Consider the following 24,214-nt stretch of genomic DNA (forward strand, 5'->3'; position numbering starts at 1 on the left):
ACAACAAGGAAAATAATTTTTTTTTTTAAATTCTGAAACCATAAAAGCTCAAAACAAAACAAGATACGCAGAAAAAAGGTTTTATCATAATTAAAATGATATGTAATGTTGATAGTGCTAACATTACCAAAAGCAAGACTAGCTAGTAGCAAATGACAGCAGCTTAATGCTAAAAAAAAGTAAAACGTTTTTAGTTTTTAAAATACCAAAATCATAAAAGCTCATCATAAAAATAAAATACACTTTAAAAATGCAACCTAAAATGATTTGATCATGCGAAAGTGCTAAGTTTTTTTTAGGATAAGATAACAATGTAGCAAAATCAATACTAGCAAATGACAGCAGCTAACGAGATAAAGTAAAATAATAAATACAACAATATATAAAATTAAATACATACAAATATTTAAAAAATATAAAATATAATACATAAAAATATAAAATATAATACGTAAAAATATTTAAAAAATATAAAATATAATACATAAAAATATTTAAAAAATATAAAATATATCACAAATATTTAAAAAAAATATATAAAAAAATTAATACTTAAAATTTAAAATTCAAACTTTCAAATTGGACTGGACGTTCTTGATGAATCACTGATATATATATTTTCAATTAATTTGACATATCTCTTTTTATATATATCTTTATCAACAGCAATGACCAAATGAAAACGCTACAAAAAAGAATATTTACTATAATTTCAACGTTTCATTGACTATTTCCATACTTTACAGACCCGATTTGTAGCCAAAGATTTTTTTCCCCAAAACAAAATGGCTGCAGTTGTTGACATAGCTTCACCCAATGTTTTTCTCCCCTCTTTTCAATTCTTCTGACTCATATTTAATAGCCCGTCCCGAGGGTGATGCTGTGTGTTTGCGAGTGATTCTATAAATCCAAGACAACACACACACACACACACACACACACACACACACACACACACACACACACACACACACACACACACACACACACACACATACACACACACATATGTCGGAAATCGTCGGGGGCCCAAAGAGAGACGCCATTTCTCTGCGGCCATCTTGAAAGCTTTCCATTAGTCGACTCGGGTCGGGGGGGCCCTGAACAGCGTGAGATTAAAAAAGGGGGGTGGGACCAGTGTGTTTAGCTGCTTGATTTAGCATGAGAGATCGGCACGTGAGCCCGCCACCTTCCCGACGCCGAGGCGGACCCCGCGACCCGCCCGCGTGTCTTACTTACTACGCCGTCGGAAAGCATTTTGTGGCCGCCCACCCGGAAAATGCGCAAAATGGAGAAACAAGCGCTTGGGTAAATCCAGGCGGTCTGGGTAAAAGAGACCACAAATCAAGTCAAAAAGAAGTAGAAAAAGTTGCTGTTGCGTCCTAGTGCTGTGCTCTGTTTTATGCTATGCTATGTTATTCTAGAGTACTCGGAAGGGGAAGTGCTAACGTGCTAAATGCTCATATGTAGCGTCGCTAAAAAGTCTGTTTGCTTTTTGGTCGAATTTAGAATTTAGTTTGAAGAGAAACGGACATTTTTTAAGCGAGAAACTTTTTAAAAAATACTGATAAATAAATAGAAAATAGTTTAAAAATTGAATAAAATTAGGAAAGCATGAAAAGATTGCATATCAAATTAAAGTAAGAAAAGATAAAACCAAAAAAGGAAATATGTTACATAAAATGCCATCAATGTGTTTCACTATCAATTTCCCTATTTTGCTAATGCTATACAATGCTATGCTAGCGTACTCAGAGGGCTAAGTGCTAACCGCTAACCTGAAGCGTTGCTAAAAAGTCTGTTTGCTTTTTGGTCAAATTTAGAATTTAGTTTGAAGACAACTTTGGAAAATGTACTACTAAAGAAATCGGAAAATAATTTTAAATATGAGTAATATTAGCAAAGCATAAAAAAATGCATATCAAATTAAAGTATGAAAAAATAAAAGCAAAAAAAAATGAAATATGTTAAATCAAATGCCATCAATATGTTTTCACTATCAATTTCCCTCTTTTGCTAATGCTATACAATGCTATGCTCGCGTACTCAGAGCGCTAAGTGCTAACCGCTAACCTACAGCGTCGCTAAAAAGTCTGTTTGCTTTTTGGTCAAATTATGAATAAAAATAAAAGCAAACAAAATAAAATATGTTAAATCAAATGCCATCAATATGTTTTCACTATCAATTATCCTATTTTGCTAATGCTATACTATGCTATGCTAGCATACTCAGAGTGCTAAGTGCTAATCGCTAAGTGCTAACCGCTAACCTGCAGCGTCACTAAAAATTCAGTTTGGCTTTTGGTCAAAGTACAAAAAAATAAAAGCAAACAAAATGAAATATGTTAAATCAAATGCCATCAATGTATTTTCATTATCAATTTCCCTATTAAGCTAATGTTTGATAACATTAGCCATTGACTGGTTTAATCAATTAATTAATTAGGCCCAACCAGAAGTTATTTCGCCAAATTAGGGTATCTTATTTTGAAACGGCGTCCGTGTCCTCTCGCATGTTTCCACTAAACAAAGACACATGTAAATGAGTAGAGCGCGTCTTTGAGAGATGTCGCCGATGAGTCTCCCTGAAATATTGATGGCGACGCCCAAAGAAGGCGGATCCATAAGCGTTACGGAAAAAAACCCGACAAAGATTCATCCTCAGCCGCCATGAAATATTAATGGTCAGGCATTCAAGTAAAGTTACTTTTTGTGTTCTGATTTAATGAAGGATTTGAGCGACGGTGGCGGCGGATGTTCGGGTGTGCTGGAGCCTAGGCTAATGTCCGTCCGGGGGTGCCGCAGCGTACTCGTGTGTCAAACCGTGGCTTTTTTCAGGGCCGGGCTCCGGGGAATCGCAATCGCTGGCGTCCGAAGGGGATTTTAAGGGAGTTGACTTGTTTTTTAATCACGCTAAGATTGAGAAAAAGGGGATTGGGAGTGGGAGGGGCTTAAGACAAAAGCGCTAGTGGAAAGAAATGGATCGCGGCAGTGTAGAGGGTCTCCCATTCGCCCTGCGGCTAATTTTGAAAGATTGATGAGCCCGACCGGAATCTGATCCCGCCCCCGTAAAGCTTTGCTAAGTTTCAGGCTGGAATGCTAGCTTTGGTAAAATCATTAGTGTTTGTTTAAGAGTAAGAATCGGCGCTTTTTCGGGGTTAAGTTTGTGTTAAAGGCGATATGAAATGGTGATTGTTAACTGGTTTAAAGTTGATACTTGTTTTGTGGTCAATTTTTAGTAGTCAGTGTTCGTGAGACTTTTTTTTTTTTTGCTGAAAACAACAACAATGTGAGGATTGCTCGGCAAGTAATACATTGATCTCGGATACTTCAAGCCTGTGCTGCAATTACATGCTAATCCTGTGTTTTCAGAAGAAATTAAAGTTTGAATTACTAAATTAAATAACTGCTTTAAATTGTTGAATTTTTAGAACCAGCAACTTAAGTTTAGATTTTTATTGGAACCATTAAAAATAACCTATTTCAATTTTATTGCCTTTTATGTTTACGTGCATTGTACATTTTGATCAGATTTACATTATTGAATTAAAACTACTTCAGAAAGGTTATTTGGCTAGAAAATACACGTTTTTTATATTATTTTAGTGTTTTACATATATTAAAATATTATTTGATGAAACTTTTGTATGAAGCACTCACTACTTTACAGTCACCTCTAGAGCCAGCCATTGTTGATGTTTTTTTGGTATAAAATCTTGCAGTGGGGGAGGAGCTATATGATGGAAGATGTTGTAAACTAAGATGGCATCTGCATATTTAACAGTATTGTTTCAGTTCAGGCGTTTTTTTTTTTTTTTTAATATCCCACAGTGGTGGTTTTTCGTTTTTGGTTTTCTGTTTTTTCCATATATAAGGCGCACTGGATTATAAGGCGCACTGTCTATTTTGGAGAAAATTTAAGACATTTAAGTGCGCCTTATAGTCGGGAAAATACGGTAATTACTATTGACTCATTCTATTGACTTACTATCTTCTTTTAGCAAAGTCGCGGGCCAACATTTGTCACTCTGTTTTGTCCTTCGAAAGGCTTTTATTGAAATCGGTTTAAAAAATTCTTTTAAAAACTCCAATTGAAGGCAAAAGGTTGCGGGGAAGATGACCTGAAAAATGAAGGCTTGAGTAGGCAAGAAGTGTCAAGAGACGCGTGTGGCAGGCCAAAGGAGAATCGTCGCACTCGGGTGAACACTTAAAGGGATAAATGCAGTTTGGGTGGGGGGGCCTGAGGTGGAGGGAGGGGGGGCAACGACTAAAAGCCTCCCATCACTTGCAACAAGACATCGGTACCCCAAACACGGTGTGTCAGCATCTTTAAACAGCGTCTGACGGAATCATCTTGACAGCCAGTTCACATGTAACATCTTCGATCGCTCGCCCTCGGGGAGACGCCGGACAGGGGGCGCTTTTAGCCATAAATTCGCCGGGAAAAATTTGGGACATATTTCTCTTTATCGTTTTGTTCTCGTCACATATTTTTGTAAATCTGAATCCGGTCACCTGACTTTTGGGAGTAGGTAGAGATACTGTACATGGGAGTTATTTTCAGTTATTTAGTGATTTGGTACAAATTTGGGGTGGTTTTGGTGTTAGTTTTGATTATTTTTGTGGATTCGTAGCAGTTAAAAAAAATCTTTTATTTATTTATAGAGGATATATAGGATTTTTGCGTTGTACGAAACTATTTTTTGTTTGGTTTAATTTTGTGATATTCTTGTACCTTCTGATTTTTCTTTTGTTTTAGCCCTTGACATGAAAATTAAGTATTAAAAATATGATCTTTTTAAAATATATATATATTTTATTTTATTTTCTACACAATTTCAGTCTTTTAAGACCTTTTTTTTGGAGAAAAAAAACAAATGGGAACTCAAAATTTAGTTCTAAAAGGAAAACATATGTTAAGACCGTACTTCCCGAACTATAAGCCGCACCTGAGTATAAGTCGCACCTGTGTATATGTCGCACCTGAGTATAAGTCGCACCTGAGTATAAGTCGCACTAGCTCAAGAATACAAAATATAGTTTTTAAAGTCACTCAGGAGTCTAACTGGCATTTTTTTGGGAGTACATTTTTTAAATTTGATCAAAAACTAAAAGCAAACAGTTAAGTAACAATAGTAAAATGGAAAACAACAGTCTTATAGACAACTATAGCCTAAAAAAAAAAGACTATAACAGGCTGTCGTGGTCCGAAAAGTCGGACTTGAGTATTAGTCAGTGTCGGATGAAAAAAAAAACGCGACTATGTGTTAAAAAAAAAAAAAAAATGGTATCGCGGCATCGGCCGATTGCCTGACAACGGAATCCTGAGTTAAAATATGACATTGATTTTCCTGGACATGTTAAACACATTGAAAAATATGGCCGACTGTCACGAAGAAGACGCTCACATTGATCCCATCCCGCGGCGGCTACCCTGTCGAGCCCCAGCCGGCGTTGGCGCGTATTGATCGGCGACAAGTTGACACGGAACGAGAACCGTCTTTGGCGGGATGTCGAGACACGGCCCCTCCCTCCGATTGTTTGCGACAGGAGTAAAGCTTTTACAAAAAGGGGGCATAGGTCGACGCCGTCCCCGGCGAGACCGGCCGGCTACTCCATTAGCTTTCGGGGGGCCGCCGTCGCCGCTGGGGGGGTCGGGGCTCAAAGAGATATGGCGGGGGCAAAACGCCCATGTCAAATCATCTCCGTTACACTCGGCCGCCCATCTTTTTGTCACACGTGGGGGTAACAAATAAACAGGGAAGTGGCTAGTTAGCTTAGAATGTGACCATTAGCTACAAAAAAATATATAGTTTTAGATGCCGGGTCATGTGACAATTGTGTCGAAAATCATGTTTTAAAGTGGTTAAGAGATTTTTTTTATTCTGGGAGCCTTTTTGTGGCATTTGTGGCAAAATGTTAAGGGTTTTTACTTGTAAATTCTTGCAAAGAAATAAAAAATATAAGCAGGAAATTAGTTATTACTCTGTTTTTGGTTTTAGCTAACAAGTGAAATGAGTGACGTGTGGTTGAAAGGGAAGTGAGGATGGTCATTTCAAAATAATGGAAGATTTTGAGAAATAAATAAAAATTAAAAGCAGAAAAAGTCACTATTAGTCACGTTTTGGTTTTAGCTAACAAAAGTGGAACAAGTGACGCGTGGTTGAAAAGGAAGTAAGCAGGTGCCTTTCAAAATAATGGAAGATTTTGATGAGTAATAAAAAATACAAATAGAAAACCAACTATTACTCATGTTTTGGTTTTGCTAACACACTTTCAGAATAATAGAAGATTTTGACAACATGCTAAATTCAAAATACAAAATGTATTTAGAATATGATATTTTGTTTTGAAAGGAATTGTAAATGGGAAGTTAAAATGGCCAGTCAAAAAATGAAAACTTTTAACACTATTTTTTTCATGTAAATTACAAAAAAAAAACTAACAATGATTTAATTTTTTGTAGTTTTCATACAAAACGCAGATTTAGTGGTCGAGTAAGAATCTTCAATGTAAACTATGGACAAAAAAATCAAAACAAAGTCCCCTGTAAATATCCTAAAATGTCCAGGAAGACTACCCCGTCCTTGTTTATAAAATACGCAATGTATGAATATTAGCCCCGCCCCCAGGCAGGTCTGATGTTTGAATTCTGCAAACAAGACCTCGTCGGTTCCTAATTAAGAAGCGCAAGCTGCGGGTTATTTGCTTTGAGGCGGCTTTTGTGCGGGGCGACAGAACGGCAGATGCTGGCCAAATCCGGTCGTTCAAACACGCGCCCATTCATGGGAAATCAGGACGGCGCTAAGCGGGGATGTGGCTGAGCGTTGTCCTTCTATTGTAAAGTGACGGATAGACAGGAAGGATGAGTGAAATGAGTTTTAGTGGTTTTTGTGTTCGACGCAATATGTTGGAAAGTCATTTTTAATCTTCAAAAAAAACGTCTTTGTCAAATAGCCTTCTCCTTCCATTAATCAATCTTGAATCTGTAATATTCTTGATTGTTTTGAAAAAAATAAATAATAATACACTACACAAAAACCTCCCAAATTAGATTTTGAATGAAAACATCATTAAATACGGCCCACACAAAAAGCTCCAGTTCACCCTATATTGTTATTACATATTTTGGATTTGTCACTATAATATTTCAACATTTTTTTGTGAAATACACCCTGAAGCAAAAAAAATGAAAATATAATTAAATATGGCCCGCACAAGAAGCTCAAGTCCAGTCTATATTGTTATTATATATTTTGACTTTGTCACTGTAATATTTCAACTTTCCTTAAATTTTCACATCTTGCTCGTAATATTTAGACTTGGCGTATTATATCAGTTCACAAATTTATTTCCTCAAAAATTTTCTCATTTTAAAAAAATAAGATATTTAAAAAGATATAATTTTATAATAAATATATAAAACAAAACAACAGCTGCTTAATACAAAGCTCTGTAAAAACGACTGAAAAATGTTCAATACGTACTATAATAACAAAGACAATACATAAATTACATATTTTTAAACCAAAAAAAATTAATTTTCCCTATAAACCATTAAAACTTGATCTCACTTATTAATGAAATGAATGACTAAATAAAATAAATTAACGCGGGTTGCCAAGTTGACTTTTTAGCAAGTAAAATGTAACTCCTTCAATGCCATTGACGATGACTACAACATCCAATCAAATGTCTCCATTCGCTGCCACCCTCCCCATTCAGATGGATTGGACTTCTCGAGTGAAACTTCTTTAAAACCACATTGATTGGTCGTTTACTCTTTACTCAAAGCATGTTCATGATTTGAAAGCATTTTTCTACGACATGGCTAGTTTAGCTTGTGTGAGCAGAGTGGCTAATCCTCTTAAAGTACAAGACAGATAAGAGGTTTACGTCAGGGTTCGTCTTCGTGTAAATCGAGGCGTCGGGTGGGTTTTCTTTGGATGAGACATGGTGGTCCAAGGTTTTTCGGATAGGACAAAGGGACAGGTGGACCAAGTCATCCAGAAATGGGTAAATACTTCTCCAAAATGTCTTCTGACCAGACGAGTGATTTGATGGTGTTTTCTAGAGAGACACTCCAGAAGAGAAGCTGACTCAGGAGGACCGCCAGAACTTTAAAGACTTGGCGTGCGCGTGTCTAGCTGAGGGTGACGGTCACGACTTGCTGACGTTCCTACGAGATGACCAAAATCAGGTAAGTTGTGTCGTGTTTTTGCATCTGGAATTGTTTGGGTTTTTGTTGTTGTGCCTGAATGGCGGTCGGTGTCTTTCCAAGATGGTGGTGAAGTCCATGGGCTGTGTTCTCCTAGCCCCTCTTGTGAAGGAGTTGCTCAACGTCAGGAAAACTTGCGAGTACATCCAGGCGGCCATCTCGCACATTACCACGGTGGGTTTGAACCCAGGCTTCGGCCATTGGAGGTCATCTAATTATTGAAGACTGTCTTGGCCCGAATATAAGACGATGTTTTTTTTTGCATTGAAGTAAGACTGAGTGTTGGTTCTCTTAGAGTCAGCGTTGTACCCATTCACAACCCTAGATGGCGCCAGATATCTTTAAAGTAAATGCTGAACACTTTGATGGTTAATGCGGTTATTGCATTTTTTTTACATTTTAACCAGAAGCCAACAAATGTGATTGCACTTTAGTTGATTTATTTAAATGTTCAGATATTAAATGTGATAGACAGGTTTTGTATGATTTGAACAAGGCAAAATAACATGCTATTTTTCTATGATATATTGTTATAATCATTTGTTTCAGATATATTGTCATTATTTTCTGTATCAAAATTGAATTTGGTCTTTTTTTTCAAACTTGAAAAAGAGGGAGTCATCTTATATTCGGGCCAATACGGTAGTGATTGGATAACAAAAAATTATACCAATATCTTCTGCATCATTCCATTGCATAGACTTGCAACCCAGATGAAGTTCTCCAGACTTTGCTGAACATTGTGAAAAAATCCGATCCAGAAACCTTGGTCCTCGTGGTTCCACATCTTCAGACAGGTACTTTCCATCTAGTAACATGGCTCCACCTCCTGAACCCGGCGACAAAAATCTTTATGGTTAAACAGGGCTACTGAGGCTAAAGGAGAACCGGGCATCATCGCTTGGCTCCGCCCTTGCCGTCCTACACCAGCAACTTGGTCGACTTCCGGTGCCGTATACTGAAAAACAGGAGGAAGAAGACCTGATGGGTCTGGGTCGTAGCTGCCATGCCTTGACCGTCTTCACCAAGACCTTCACGGAGGACTTGAGGAACAGAGTGGGACCAGAATGCCAGCAGACCAAGACAGAGCTTCTCAACTTGTACGTTTTGAAAGAAAATCCTAACTTGATCGTGAGTTGATGTTTTCCGCCATTGTAGTTGCATGAAAAGCCTCAGAGAACCTTTGCTGGAAGCTCTGCTGAGTCCTGGGAGAAGAACGTCACCCATGTGGCTCTTCGCGGCCCATGTTATGGTGAGTTAAGACGGGGGGAAGGTTTATTTTGCGTTCCTGAAGGCGGGTTTTTGATTGTTAGGACACCTTGGCGTCCATCCGAGAGTCGGCGGCAGATTTGCTGTTTTTTGGTACGGCTCGGAAGAACATCCAGATGGAAAAGAATCAGTTAGCCGAGTCCAAAGGTTGTCTGGCGTATCTCGTTTTTGTCAAGTTGATGGATGTGGATCGGTTTCCTGTGGTGTTCAGGTAACACTTGGCAACCCGGTACAATTCTTTGGGGAAAAGTGGGCTTAATTTGAAAGACTGTTTTTAAAGTCCCTGTCAAAGTGATTGGACGCCTAAACCCGTCAATGGCACTGAGAAATGACCATTCGCGATCAAACTAACAGACTACATTTTGGGGTTGATTTTTATCGATGAGCTTAACAGAAATGTGTTTAAGCTGCTTTTATTTTGAAAGTTTTCTTCCCTAGCCCTGAATTCATCTTACAGAACAACGTGAAATATGTTCATCAGCTGCTCAGTAGGTACGCCAATCATCGCATGGGGACGACTACCATTGCTTTTTAAGCCTGGTGGGCTGCTAGGCTTTAAAAAAAAAACTAGTTGAAAAGATGTAGTTTTTAAGACTAAAAAATATACTGTCTGTTTTTGCCAGCAAAAAGGAATCACGTGTACTCAAAGGACTGGTAAGGATTAAGAATACTTTATATGTAATTTACGGTATGTTGGGTTTAGACAAAAAGTATTTTTTTTAAATCTTAACAGGCATTGTTGGAAAATAATCTGGAGAAAGTTCAGGATAATAGCTTGCCAGCATCTTTGATGGAATTGAAGAGCTTTTACGACGTAAAGCAGGTAAAAATATGTCAAAAATGACTTTTATACGCATTGTTTACAGTTTTTTTTAGCGAGATATCAAAGAAAAAGCAGATGTTTTCAATTCATTAAAAATATAATCATCTACTTTCATATAGGAATATAGAAATTAGAAAATCTAGTTTTTTTCATCCTATTTAAAATATTTCAAATTAATAGCAAGGACCAAAGGTTAAATAATAATGAATAATCAGCCTTAATTCAGATTAATAATTGTTATTGCGCAACAATTTTACATTTTCCAGAGTCTACTGCAAGTTCTGACGGATTGTCCTATGAAACACTTGGTGAGCATCATTAAAGTCACTAACTAATTATGAAAATGAAAAAAATATCATCAATAAATATGCACTACAGAGAGAAAGCGGACTAAAAGTTTTTCAGATCTTCATCAACAAACAAGAGCCCGAAGCAAAGTACAAATTCTTCAGGTAAGTTGACGTCACTAACTTATCCAAAAATGTGATTTTAATTCATTTCTACCCAACAACAGATTCTTGCTAAAAACCAGCAGACATCCAGGAGTGGAAGGTTACATTGTGAAGAATGTCAAAAATCAAGTGGAATTCTCCATGAAGGTTAGATAACTTTCATTTCCTACGCCAAAATAAGGCTAAACATTAATTAATTCCATTTCTATAGTCATTGTGTAACAAACATTTAATGCCTTGCATTATTACCTAATTATCTACGTCTAAAATGTCTTTTTCTGTGTCTGTATTCTCACCCTCTTGCTACTGTAACAATGAAATTTACCCAATACGAGTTAGCTAATCTAGTTAGCACAAGCTAACAACAATTTGGACATCTTTTACTAGACTTGTTTGACTTTTTCGACATTTTGGCTAGGTGATCTGTATTAAAAATATGTCTTATTACGTTATAGCCAGGCAACGCCACAAACTGGTTCCTGGGCTGTGATTTTTTGCCGCTTTTGGGCCTGGTCTTGAGTTTGCCGGATGGTCCAGAGACTGACATTCTTCACAATATGGACAAGTAAGACTCCACCCATCTGATAAGGCCAAAAAAATCACAAAAAACTACTTCCCGTACACTTGCACTGACAAGAAATCTTAATTTTTGCTGGTTCATGCATGATAATTGTCTAGTATTTGTTTTGATATTGGAGCAATCTGTCAAAATTATAGGGAAAATTCCTGTCGACATTTTGTATCTAATTAACCTAGCTGTTTCAAATGTGTCCTTCCAGGATCATGGAGAGTCTGAACCTTTTACGCTACCTTCTCCTCCGAGACAACCCACTGAGGAACGATGTAGGTCCCCTAAAATGCCCACCCTCCTTCTTGGCGTGTACATGACAACCTTAATCGCATCTCCAGCCAGTCGTGTGGGAAGGAGTGAACAAGACGAAGGAGGAATACTGCAAAATGCTGCGTGTCTGCATTAGCATGTCCAGAGCTTACTACGCCTCTCAATTAAGCGAGCTAAGAGATGAACACAAGCTCAAAGCCAGAGGTAGAATATAATTACCATATTTACTCGAATATAAGCCGCACCCTTAAAATTTTCCCCAGAATTGTTGAATTTTACAATTTCTCACGTATAAGCCGTCCTATGATTCACATTTTCCCCTCCATATTTGTAGTTTTAACTGGGACTACAAATTTGCTACTTTGAAGGGAAAATCCAGAGAAAAATAATCGCAGGTGGTATTTCTGAGATATTGAATAATTCAAAGGCACATTATTAGGGTCAATATAATAAGGAATTAAATCATCCAGTAATGGCTTTTTTCGTAATGCAAAACAAAAAATAACCAACAAATAGAAAATGTTACTTTGCCGATATCTAGTGGTGAAAAAGAGTATAGCATAAAAGTATTATGCGGAAATAACCCTAATTTAAGTCATTTTTTTTTGTTACAAATACGCCTATATGCGAGAAAATATGGTAGTATGAGAATCACTCATCAAATCATTCACTTTCCAAACATAACTTTTTTTTTCCACTTTATTACAACTACTGTGTTTTTATTGCCCTCTAGCGGCCAGAGCCACAACAAGCACGGACATGCCCCTGCAAAGTGGGCCGGTCAAACAAAAAAAGACATCCAAAATGTCGCCAGAAGTGCAACACCAGGTAAAACACTTGCACATGACCCATTAATTTAAATCCCATACATTTTCTTTGGGTGTGTTTTAACTCTCAGGTTGTCCAGTGCGCGCTAGTAACCTTCGATTTAATGGAGAGCCTCATCGTACGTGCGGAGGAGATTGGTGAAGAAAATAACTCCCGCCGGGTCAACACTGGTGCGAACAATAAAGTTTAAAATGTTTGTCACTCACTCAGAAGTTTTCGGGAGCTTTTTCAGCATCTCCAAAACGGGGCTGATATCTAGAATTTGGGAGCGGATACTGGCCATTCTGCTTTGGACACGATCCACGTAAGGCTTGGTTGTGGCCTGCAGACAAAAAAAAAATATATATATATGTATTTCCAAAATCTTTAGGCTAAAATCCATTATCAATATGGATTGGACAATGGCGGCCAACCTTACTAATAAACATGGATAGGGTGTCTATCACTAATAATGGCAGCTAATAAAGAATACTTCAAAATAAATACATTTAGAGTGCAAATATAGCCTTACCTTAGCAATTGTCAGCATTCCATTGATAATTTCATAATTGTTTCGCACGGGTAAAATGTAGAGAGTGCGGCCAAAAAACCTGCAAAAAAAAAATAGATGCTTATAAAGAGCTAATTATTTTATAAAATTATTTTTTAATGTTCATAACATAAATAAAAACAATAAAGTTAAGGGTTAAAGTAGAAAAAAATCTGCATTTGGCTGAACATTTTTAAAACATGGTCAAGATTAATTAAATTATATAATATAATTATGTAATATATTATATATATTTCAATAAATGTTGCTGAAGTAGTAATTGTGGCGCTTCATTCATTCAAGGCAGCAGGTTTTATCATATAAAATGAGGTTTTCATTTTTAATCTATTTAAAAACCACATAACAATAACTAAACAAAAATAAAACATTAAAAAAATGCTGGTATCGAGTGCTTTAGAGCTAAATACAAAATAATTACACTAAAGTGTACCCAGCAAGTGTATATCCTGACCTCTATCGCCCCCTGCAGACGAATTCCTGTATTGTGACCATTTTGAATTGTCTTCAAATCCTCACTTTTACTTGAAACTAATTTTCCTTCATACTTTTTGATCATTTTAACAATCACGACATACTGTCATGTTGACGTACCTTTCCTGGATGTGGGACAACATTTTTAGTTGTTTTTCACCGTGAAAAGGAGTGTAAAAAAGCACAAAAGAATTCTGATGGAGCGCCAGGAATTTTTGGATTTGCTCTTCGATGATTGACAGGTCGCTGACTTTTTCTGGCTCCACAAGCTTGAACGCAGTACCTATGCAAAAAAAAGGTAAATTGTTAATTTTAGACTCATTTTTTTTAAATAAAGATGTTTATTGTACCAGATTGAGGAAAAACAAAAGAGTCTAACTCCACGGTGTCCGAAAGTCGGATTTTGTGTTGTTGAGCTTTCAGCAATTTGACGGTTTCATGGCTCTGAAAAAAAGTGAATCAGGGTAACAAAATTAGGAAAAATATTGGAATTTGATTGACACAAAACAACAACAATTCTTATTAAAGCCCCATCAAAAGGGTGCAAATATGAAAGCAACATTTTAGTAAGTTACTTCAATGTTGCAAATACATTATAAATATAAATACCAGTATAAATAATTACAGTAATACAGAATATCCATTGTTGGGTAGCTTTTACATCTGTTATTAGCTACGTAAAATATAAACAAAATAATTTAATATACTTAGACATTCTTACCTGCAGGGATGTATTGATGATGATTGTTGTTTTCCAATTAGTTTCCGCGTTTGTCGCCATCTTCTAAAGAAATGAGGTTGATGTTGACAAGAGAACAACATTGTTGAAATATAATACAACTGTAATTTGCATTGTTTTAAAAGCGTGTTGTACTGCTAGTACTTTTCAGCTAGCTAGCTTAGCTAGCTGCGAGTATAAATACTATAAGTAATGCTAGCAAGTAATTTCGGCATTAAAATGAAGTAAACCCGGATGAATCGTCAAAATTGTAGTTTATACTTTATTATCTATCCTTACCGTTAATAGAAGTTTTTGCTTGCTGTATGAAATGATCCACGTTTTTTTCCAAACTTTTCCTCTTGCAGCAGGTGCTTGATTAGTTGTGACGTCATACGAAGCGTTTCCTGTATCTCGTCGCGACTATTTTTTTGTTTGTTTACGTTTGAATAGACCGTGTCTATTTCCTGTGCTGGATCTCTTAAAATATATATATTTTTTAGTTTTGTCTTAAAAAGTCATTTTCAACCTTACCTAAATTCAATTATTTATTGGAGAAGGGTCATTAAAAAAGTTACAGCGATTTTTATGAAGTTTTAAACTATGGATAATGTAAGCTAGCTCCCACTGCTTGTTTACATAGCTGAAAATGCATTAGAAATAAATATTGCTAATACACATCTCAACTATATTCTTCTAAATCAACTACCAGTTAATTTTAGTCTGTTGAACATAAAAAAACTTCCCAGATTATACAATCTAAAACAGTTCATGTTCACAAAAAAAAAACAAATATACTTACTATCCTATTGTGCGTGTGTTAAAAGATTAACCCATTTACTCTATTTTATTTTAGTAATATGACATAAAATACAACACTTTACACAATAGTATTTTTAAAGAACCCTTTTTCTGTGATTAAAAAAATGTTTTGTAATAACCACATAGCCTAGTGGTGAGATACTACATCACTAAATAAGTATCCACACATAAAACAGACGGAAGAATTTTCTTTTTAAAAGATTGACTAAAAATTCCATAAAATGTAATATTTCTTCTACTTGCTAGTGATGCGTTTCCAGTTCCACGATAGTCCACTCCCCTTGTGGTGAGGCGGCATCTTCTGGGGAGAAACTAGTCACCGTTATACTGGTGGACGAGTCCTCCAAAGGTGATATAAGCTCCGCCCATCGCTTAAAAGTCTCCCTCTCCGGGGACAGGAAAGCCCCGGCGTCCAAGCAGTCCCTGGACAAGGACAGCGTCTGCTTGATGAGATACTGCGCCAGGTTAAGCTCCTCCGGCACCGGGTTGATCACACCCAGATTGGACTCCTGATCCGAAAGGAGCTGCCTGAGCAGGTTCCAATCCCGCTTGGCGAACTCGCTACGTTTGTCCTCAAAGTTCCCTGGTCCCGCTCCGTCTCCGTTATTTGGAGAGACTGCTTTGTGGGACGGCGTCGGCTGGCGGCAGTCGCCTCCGCCTAGATCCAATCTGTCACAAGCAATGTCGCCTAAAAACAATTGACAATATTGCAAAATGACAAACTGTATCACAGCCGTCTTGTTTGCGATTGTTTTGGGAGACCAATCACAGCCACTGAAGCGGCGGGAAAATAAATATGGAAGCCTGGAGCGAACTTAAGTTGTGGAGGGAGCCTTGTGCTTTAATGCAGGGGTGTCCAACCTTTCCAAACCAACATATGTAATATGGTTAGGTAGTTCTGTTATGAATTATATAAATGATTTTTAAAAAAGTCCTAATAAATGGGAAGATAAGCTACAAAGTAAACCACAAGAGCTACAATTGCTAGCACAATGTCATTCTCCAGCTCATTTTATGTAGATTAGCGCTAATTAGCACAAAACCAGGATTAGCCTATCAACCAATGCACTTTTGAGTAAAATTTTAAACAGACAGCAAGAAAATTTAATTTTAAAAATAAGTAAGATCGGATATACGAGATGTTTACGGTGATAGGACATTAAATTAGCCAAAATAAAACTTCTTTTGAGTGAAATTTTGAACTAAAAGCAAGAAAAACAAATTAAAAAATGAGCAAAATATTGTAAATTAGCAAAAATAAAACTTCTAATTAGTGATTCTAACATACATCTTACGTTAAAAAACAACTAAAATTTTCCCTACAATGTATTTTTATATGTAAAAAAACTGAAAAAGTAAAAAGAAGTATTCACTTAAAGATATATAACTACTAGAAATATTGTAATTTATTTTAAAAATCTGTCCAAAAAGTCACTCTTTCTATAAGGGGTTAAAAGGTCATGAATTTCTGACTTAAGAGTAGCTGTCAAAAAAAGAAATAGGAAATAAGTCGAGTTGTTAGCAATTTCTGCTAGCTGCTAAATGCTAAATTTTGTCACATCTGCTACTTACCAGACTTTTAAAATACAACTTCATCCATATTTTTTATCATCACAATCTGATGAGATCAAACTTTCTCATACCGTTTTGATTGGTTTTTGGTCTTAGAGCAACCTCCAAAAAAAACAACCCTTCAGGGCCACCAAAATGGCCTCCAACCAGACTTTGGACACCCCCGCTTAAACGCCTGCAATTACAGCAGAAACAGCACTTTTAAATGCATTCTTTGTTTATTATCCACATGCTCAAACAAAGCAACAAGCCATGCAACTGCGCCAAACTTGGAATAAAACGTCAACTAAAAACAGTTGGCGCCATTGTTTTCATTTTAGGAGGAAAGGAAATTTGCTTGCAGTTCCTTCAGAGTTTGGACAAAAAAAAAGGAAAGTCACAGTCGGACGACAGAATTGTTTTTCACCTTTAGCGTCAAGAAGAAAGTGGACAGGGTACAAAGGAATAGAAATGAAGAAAAACAGCAAAAAATGGATGATAGGGAAAGCAGCAGCATGCCAAAAATAATATACATAAGATCAAAAACAAAAGGAGAAAATAAAGAACAACAAGGAGATGCAAATATTGTTTTATTCCAACTGATTTTTGCTAGCTTGAACTAAAAAAATTAAAAATAGAATGCTATCATGCATATCATTTTAACAAACATCGCAGTTTTTTGTGTGTTGTATTTTCCGGACTATAAGTCAAAAAAAAAGATACTTGTTTTTTTTTACGCCATTTATGTTGTTTTATCTTTTTTTAACATGTCACATAATTTTATGTGGATTGAGAAATCATGTTCTTAGTTTAAATTATTTTTCATAGTTGTCAATAAAAAATAAAAGATGACAAAAACTACAGAATGGTGACTATTTTTACCATTAAGATAAATTATAAATACATATGGGCAAATTTATTATAATTTTTTTTAGAGACTTAAAGATTTTTGTAGTCCGGTATTTCTCACATTTAAAAATATAAATATATATAACCTCATATATTTTATTAGAAAATACATTTAAACAAATTTAATTAATGAATAAATATTATATAACTAAGCATAAGACATGAGTGAAATAATTCCAGGTTTTCCTGAAAATTTAGATTTTTTTAACCTTTTGAAACAATTTAAAAAATATATTCTGATAATTAATACTTTCTAAGTAAAAGCCTTTAAAACGTGGATAATATTAGGTCCATTTTTAGCCTTTAAGAGCAATATAAATCCAATCCAATGTATTACTGTCAATGGCAACAAACGACTTAACCCTTAAAAACAATAAATATATTTAATAAAAGAATGCACACCCTCGTTTTAAAGCAATAATGCATCTCAGTTTAACCCCCCACATTAACAGGCGCCAATCATGCTAACACATTTCATCCAATTTTCCTTCCGAGTAAGGCTAACGACGCTAAACAACTATGCTAGCTAGCTAGCATCGCCGCACTTAGCCATGAAAACGTCTATTTTTGGTGTCTGCGGTGCGTTAAAATGCGTACACGTCAGCTTTGAGATGAAAATATATAGTGTAGCATGACAAAAATAAAAATAAATCCCAAATAGAAAGCGTTAGGGTGATTTTTTGGGGGTCTCCGGGAGGATTTAAGGTTTCAAATTCAAATACGCTGAGATGAGAGCGAATGTGTAAAGTTGATTTGAATTTGAACCTGAAATGTCTTAAGATATAATATCCTTATTTTAGATCAGGTTTAAGAGTTGAAGGGGGGGGAGGGGTCAAGGAAGGCTCCATAGATCATACATTACCTGCTGGAGATAGCGCAGCAGGTGCGGGAGGGGCCCCCGTCATGTGAGGCTCGTTTAAGTCCAGGTGCAAGTCGGCCTTCTTCACTCCATTGACGAAAGGTCGCCGGAGGTCAAGGTGACAAGGACGCTCCTGAACCGGGGGGTCTCCAACGTCCCCATCTCCGGGTTCCTCGCCCAATTCCTGGTTGGGGGCGGAGTCTCCCTCGAATACATCGCACGGGGTCTTAGCCCCGCCTTCCTCAGAGGCCATTTCCTCGCACTCGTCCACGGAGAGCAAGACGGATCGACGAAAACCGGATCGAAAATCCGGCGCCTCGTTCCCCCGCTCGCCGCCATCGTCGTCAAAAGCCAAGTTGACGATCCCGCCAAAAGGGGGCGAGGCTTCACCGGAACGCCGAGCGGGGACCACCTCCACTTCAGACTTCTCTTCTTCCGTCTCCTCTTCGTCCTCGTCCTCCGACGTCTGATTCCCAGGGAGTGTTTCCGACATCACCGGGGCGCCGGAGCGTCCTTCCTTCTGCGGTGGGCGTCGCCGGGCTAGCTCCTCCTCACTGGTAGTCTCCACCTCCCGTCCTCGTAGCCGCACCTCCACCCTTAACCCAGCCCCGCCCTCGTAGAGTTTGAGCTCCTCGGGGGTGCTGGTGTCACTGCTACTGCGCCCCAGGAAGTCGCGACAACGCATGGTGCCGCACTTGGACGCACCTCCCTCGTGGTAGCCGTCGTCGTCTTGCGAGCCACCGGCGTCGTAGTCTTCGGAACGTGGTTTGATGTCGTCGGAGGAGGTGGAGTGAGTGCTGCCTGTTTCGGAGGCGGGGCTTATTTGAGGACGCACGCCAGACCAGGAGTCTTCCAGGGGGGGTTTCGGATAGCTAACGGTTGTCGGAATTTCGGATTTTTTCACGACGTCGACGCATTTGTCCATTTGCGGTTTGTCAGAAGGAGACAAAGTTGTTTTCTTAATGGAATCTTGCCTTTGACTTTCCGTTTTTGTTTCTTGACAACTCTCGACCTTCTCTTCTTCGGTTTTTTCGTCTAAACGTTGAGCATTTTCCTTTATTTCGGGCCCTTTAGCATTTTTAGCTAATACTTTTGTCGAGGTTTTCTCGGGTTCTGTAGTATTTTTATTCAACTTTGGTGGAGACTTGTTTGACGGTGGTTTAGAAGGCAGTGTGGTCGTTTTGGTTGATTTGGGAGAAGATTTAGATGAGGCTCCGGTTAAGACTTTTTTGTTGCTTTCTCCGTTTGCTTTGCTTGGTGAAGATTTGACGCCGTTTAAATCTTTACGTGGTAAAAGCTGCTTTTTAACAGGAGCTCCAAGTTTGAGTGCTAAATGACAAAATGAGTAGACGGCTGTGAACTGAAAATTCACACATATGGAAGACAATGTGTCAAAGTGGCGGCCCGGGGGCCAAATCTGGGCCGCCGCATTATTTTGTGTGGCCCGGGAAAAAAAAACATTAGTGCCAACTTTCAGTTTTAGGATCAAATTAAAATGGAGTATAGATGTATATTTAATTTCCTGATTTTCCCCCTTTAAAATCAATAATTGTGATTTTTTAAATCAATGTTTTCAGTTTTTAGTTCAAAAATCATTTAGTAAAATCTAAAAATACATTAAAAAAAATCTAAAATAAACATTGTTTTAGATCTATAAAAAACTGAATATTCAGGGCTTTTAATCCAATTATTTTAATCCATTTATATATGAAAAATTATATATTATATCTAAAATGGTCCTGCCCACGTAAAATCAAGCTGACGTTAAAGCAGCCCGTGAACCAACTCTTGGTGTAAAACCTTAAAAGAGCTACCAATACTACAAATCTGTAGTTTACAAACCACAAAATACACATTATAAAAAAAAAGTAGCATTTTCCCTTTCTCTCAAATGACAAAATCATAATATATGGAATCTAACCTTGATTTTCTCTTAGTCCTTGGCTCCTAGTTTTCGCCATTCCAACCACAGCGCCCTCTGCTGCTCCGGGTTTAACTTTCCCGACATCCTTCACCCTGGATCTGCTGGCGGGACTGCTGAGCAACCAAACGAAACCAAAAACGAAAAACACAAAACGTTTGTCTCTTATAAATTATTAACGTTTGTAATTTGCACAAACTCACCTGCTGGTCTGCTTGGTGGAATCCGATTTGCTGGTTGGCGCCTTGTTCACCGGCTTGGCCTGCAACTTAGGTTTGGTTCCTGAAACACCGTCGTAAATCGGGAGAGGTCGTTAAGGACAAATGACAGACGATTGGCGTCCGCTCGCCTGTTTCGCTGTGATACCAAAAGCGTTGCTAGGTCAGCTTAACGCTATCGGTGATGACTTTGGAATTTAGCGGCCTTTCTAAGCGTAAAATCTCAAAATGCTCAGTCAGGCAAACAAGACCCCCCAAATCCCCCCCATTGCGTTCTACCATTAACCCCACGGCAGCTGTGCGGGGCTTAGACGTCGGCAGTTGAGCAGCTGCTAACTCGCTGATAGCAGACTGGGCGCTTTATCTTTTCTTGTCTACACGTTTGACGACAAAATCTTAGAGAAAAACAAAGACGTCAAATCCAGATTTTTAAGATGTTTGAAAAAGCTTAAATGAGACATACGTAAATCGCTGGCCGTAAATGGTACTGCAAGCAAATCAAATGTAAAGCTCAATAAATTGTTCGGGTTGCCAGATATATTTGCTTCATAATGAGGGATTAAACTCTGAAGTACCCAAATTAAAAAAATAGTAATAAAATAAAGAGGAAATAAGTGAAAATATAATATATGTATTTTGTTATTTTACTATTTCCCTTTCCTTTTACTTTGAAACTACTTTTGTTTAACCAAAATATGGGAACTGGGAGATCAGGATCTTAGGACAATTGCATAGGTCCTCATAGAAAAATATACGTAACACTACCGAGTTTGTCCACCAGCGTCGCCAAAATCAAATGTTCTGAAATTTACTTTGTGTTGCTTTATCATTTCAAAAAGATAAAATACCTAAAAAACAAGAGCCAATTGACACTTTTGATCTCAATTTTTCATTTTTAGTCACCCAAATAGCGCAAATTTTATGCTTTAAGCTTTTTTGATTGTAGACATGTGTAATAAAATGAACTTTTTATGCATGTGGCTACTCTAAACTAATAAAAATAATATAAAAAACAACAATTTAGTACCTGGAATGGACGGGTTTGCAGCATAATGATGGCTCTTACTGCCATTTTCCGGGGCTCCAAGGGGGGCCTTCGGACCTCTGGATGCACAGCTGGGAGGGGAGGTCCTGACCCTACTCGGCGGTTGAACTTTCTCCGCTTCCTTCGCCACGCGAGATCGAACCGGAGGGGCCACGTCCCGCCCGGCGCCGTTTAAAACGGGCGGTCCCCGGATGGTCGTCTTGGCTTTGGCCGCCGTGGTCCGTTCGGTGGCCTTTCTGCCGGGGGTTTGTCCTTCTCCGGGTTTGTGGGGGGTGGTCAGAGCGTCTGACTTCATGGCGGGTGGAGGGATGTGTACGCTTCGATGCTTGGATTCAGCGAATGGAGAGCATTCTAGTTGTGCTTTTTGCTGTTGAATATAAAAAGAACATGAGAGGAGAGGTGAATATTAGTACGGGAAATTCGTTTAAGCATAAAAGGGTTTTGCTATGAGCAATGTGGGCGACTGCTTTGGGTGCAATTTACTGGGGGGGCGAATAAACCTTATTAAGAGGTGGTATATGTAAAGTGAGTTGGACAATGTTAATGATAGAAATTAGCCTTTGGCTATAAACTTGTTTATTTTTTTGGTCAATTCAAAGTGTGATTTTTTTAAGTAGGTTTTTTTGCAAAAGTGATTTCGTTTTACCCATTTTGGTTGTAATCTGGATAGTTTCAATCACTTTAATAGACGTAAAATGTCATTGTTGATTGCTAACATTGTCACATATGCCTTTTTACGATATAAATATAGCGTGTCAGTAAGCAATGTACACAGAGTCAAGCAGTCAGCGTCACACAGCGACATCTACAGAATCTTCAATTTACTGCATACTGATTGGTCACCCTGTCCCCTTTGGACAACATTCCTGACTTTTAAATGCACCCCATGCAAGTAAATATGTACCACGTTGCATTTGTACGTTTTTGTTTAAATTGCTTAATAAGGGGAATTACAATTGGCCGAGGATGACAGGTATAAATAAGTACATGTTCATTAATATGCACTATCCTTTAATCAAATCAATCAAACCCAGTTTTTTTTTAAATGTCACACCAGTGGCACCCCTGTGAGTTAAAACATCTTATAAAATCCTGTAACATTAATTAACATAAGTGTCTATACGACCACATCCAAAAAACATTAAAAAAAACCATTGAAATGCATACAAAAAACCTCCATTTACCCACATAGCATCCATCCACCACACTTCAATTCACCCCCAATATAGTAACAACAAAATTACCAGTCAACTGCTGACGACAGTCTTCCAATGCGGACCATCTGTAGAAAAAAAAAAAAATGAAAAAAATCTCCGTTAGCGTGTTGCTAGCTTCCTTTACCGCACACGAGCAAAATCTAATATACGCTTAATAACCACAAACAGGCTGATGAGGTCATCGGTGTGTTTTCCATGCGGTCTGGACATGCTCATTAAATATTCAGGTGGCTAATTTAGCACTATGCTTCACATAAGCCACCTTTCTACATCTTAATCATACAGTTAAGGATAAAAATAATAATGATAAGAATAAAAATATGATAACCTGTTCGAATGGTTGCTCCGTAAACCACGAGAAGCTGAGTTGAGGCGCAGTAGAGCGGCGTGGAATGCGTCTGGTGATTGGATCTCCTGGGTGCGTGTGGGTTGTTAAGAATGGAAAAAAATGGTGCTGTGTGCTATGGGCCAATCAGCAGCTGCTCGGGAAGGGCCTTTCATCACCATGGCAACTGGCTACCCCACCCTCCGCCCTTTCTCTCTCTCTCTGGCGCAGGAGAAGACGCACCCGCGTGCGTTGGTTGCATCAGATTAGCTAGCAAGAGCACTATGGTTTTAATCCGCGAGGGCGGCGTCCACTCACCTCGCGAGATTAGCGGGTAGATAGATATATACGGCAAGGACGCTGACGTTGTCGTTTGTCGCTTGTTTGATGGTATCACTGTAAAATGGGCATGGAAATGAGATGTTTATGGGAAATATCTGTTAGCTCAATGCTAATATCTGAGGTGAAGTGTAGTCAATAAATGTCATGTGATATAATCTGTTTTATGGGTATTTTATGTATGAAATCGAAATTATCTTTTTTTGGTAGAATTAATTACAGTATTCCCTCGACTATAGAGACGTCACTTAACACAAATTAACTTTTTTTGGGGATTTTTTTTCTGCTATTAATTATTTTTTAATATTTTTTTAAGTTTATAAAAATGTGAACTAGTAAGTAGAAGCCATTCTTGCTATAAGAACTAAAAAAACTGGAGAAAAAAGGTTATAATAGGGGTGACCCTACTTTGTGATTTTTCGATGATGTCTGGTGTACATTAACTGTGATATTCGAGGGATTACTGTATATACTTTTCTAAAACATGTACAAGAATATTTTTATTCTGTTACGGTGTAAAATAAATGCCACAATTACATAAGCCTAATTTGAAATAACACGTAAATAAAAATTGTGATGGATGCTAATTGTGGAATCATAATGAGGTCAGAAAAACATGCTTAAAATGGCCATATTTTTAAGTGTATGCTACCAAGGCTTAGCATTAACTTTGGTAGCCACAAAAAAAATGGCATGAATTTAACGAAGTATGTTCTGGTAAATAAATTATATGTCTGTAATGTACATTTAATTAAAACTATTTGAAAGGCAAAAACTGCAATGCATGTCTTGCAGTTTAATGCTAACTAGCATGTTGAGCATTGCCTTTAAACTAGCT

The 24,214-nt window shown here is 37.7% G+C and overlaps 3 protein-coding genes and 1 long non-coding RNA gene across 6 annotated transcripts in view; 1 reads left to right on the plus strand and 3 right to left on the minus strand.

Moving 5' to 3' along the window:
• The window catches only part of c5h1orf146 (chromosome 5 C1orf146 homolog), a 25,251-nt gene extending 10,680 nt beyond the window's left edge, over positions 1 to 14,571 (minus strand). For 2 of the 3 annotated variants that reach the window (XM_077716904.1, XM_077716905.1), the window contains exons 1-6: positions 14,471 to 14,571; positions 14,174 to 14,236; positions 13,803 to 13,896; positions 13,573 to 13,735; positions 12,943 to 13,021; positions 12,638 to 12,753 (exon numbers count right to left, since the gene is read on the minus strand). In XM_077716904.1, the coding sequence (XP_077573030.1) occupies positions 12,638 to 12,753; positions 12,943 to 13,021; positions 13,573 to 13,735; positions 13,803 to 13,896; positions 14,174 to 14,233 (512 nt within the window). In that variant the 5' untranslated portion in view covers positions 14,234 to 14,236; positions 14,471 to 14,571. The remainder of the gene's footprint in view (positions 1 to 12,637; positions 12,754 to 12,942; positions 13,022 to 13,572; positions 13,736 to 13,802; positions 13,897 to 14,173; positions 14,237 to 14,470) is intronic. The other variant, XM_077716906.1, reaches the window with a different exon arrangement.
• On the plus strand, positions 7,715 to 12,732 carry glmnb (glomulin, FKBP associated protein b). Its single transcript, XM_077716910.1, has 18 exons — positions 7,715 to 8,016; positions 8,075 to 8,200; positions 8,282 to 8,392; positions 8,919 to 9,015; positions 9,084 to 9,318; positions 9,377 to 9,470; positions 9,532 to 9,698; positions 9,926 to 9,979; positions 10,111 to 10,141; positions 10,221 to 10,310; positions 10,577 to 10,618; positions 10,689 to 10,762; positions 10,825 to 10,909; positions 11,218 to 11,327; positions 11,542 to 11,605; positions 11,672 to 11,807; positions 12,337 to 12,431; positions 12,502 to 12,732. The coding sequence occupies exons 1-18, from the start codon at positions 7,954 to 7,956 to the stop codon at positions 12,619 to 12,621; spliced, it is 1,794 nt and encodes a 597-aa protein (XP_077573036.1). The 5' UTR covers positions 7,715 to 7,953; the 3' UTR covers positions 12,622 to 12,732.
• A 450-nt stretch (positions 14,572 to 15,021) lies between the features above and the next one.
• On the minus strand, positions 15,022 to 20,732 carry btbd8 (BTB domain containing 8). Its single transcript, XM_077716981.1, has 5 exons — positions 20,702 to 20,732; positions 20,436 to 20,514; positions 20,233 to 20,348; positions 18,306 to 19,640; positions 15,022 to 15,806 (listed from the first exon to the last, which is right to left on the minus strand). The coding sequence occupies exons 1-5, from the start codon at positions 20,730 to 20,732 to the stop codon at positions 15,235 to 15,237; spliced, it is 2,133 nt and encodes a 710-aa protein (XP_077573107.1). The 3' UTR covers positions 15,022 to 15,234.
• A 718-nt stretch (positions 20,733 to 21,450) lies between these two features.
• On the minus strand, positions 21,451 to 23,278 carry LOC144197016 (uncharacterized). The gene is made up of 3 exons (XR_013326457.1): positions 23,041 to 23,278; positions 22,740 to 22,777; positions 21,451 to 21,862 (listed from the first exon to the last, which is right to left on the minus strand). It is a non-coding gene; the product is annotated as an uncharacterized LOC144197016 (long non-coding RNA).
• Positions 23,279 to 24,214: the final 936 nt, after the last annotated feature.

This window comes from Stigmatopora nigra, chromosome 5 (assembly GCF_051989575.1).
Source record: "Stigmatopora nigra isolate UIUO_SnigA chromosome 5, RoL_Snig_1.1, whole genome shotgun sequence".
Taxonomy (NCBI): domain Eukaryota; kingdom Metazoa; phylum Chordata; class Actinopteri; order Syngnathiformes; family Syngnathidae; genus Stigmatopora; species Stigmatopora nigra.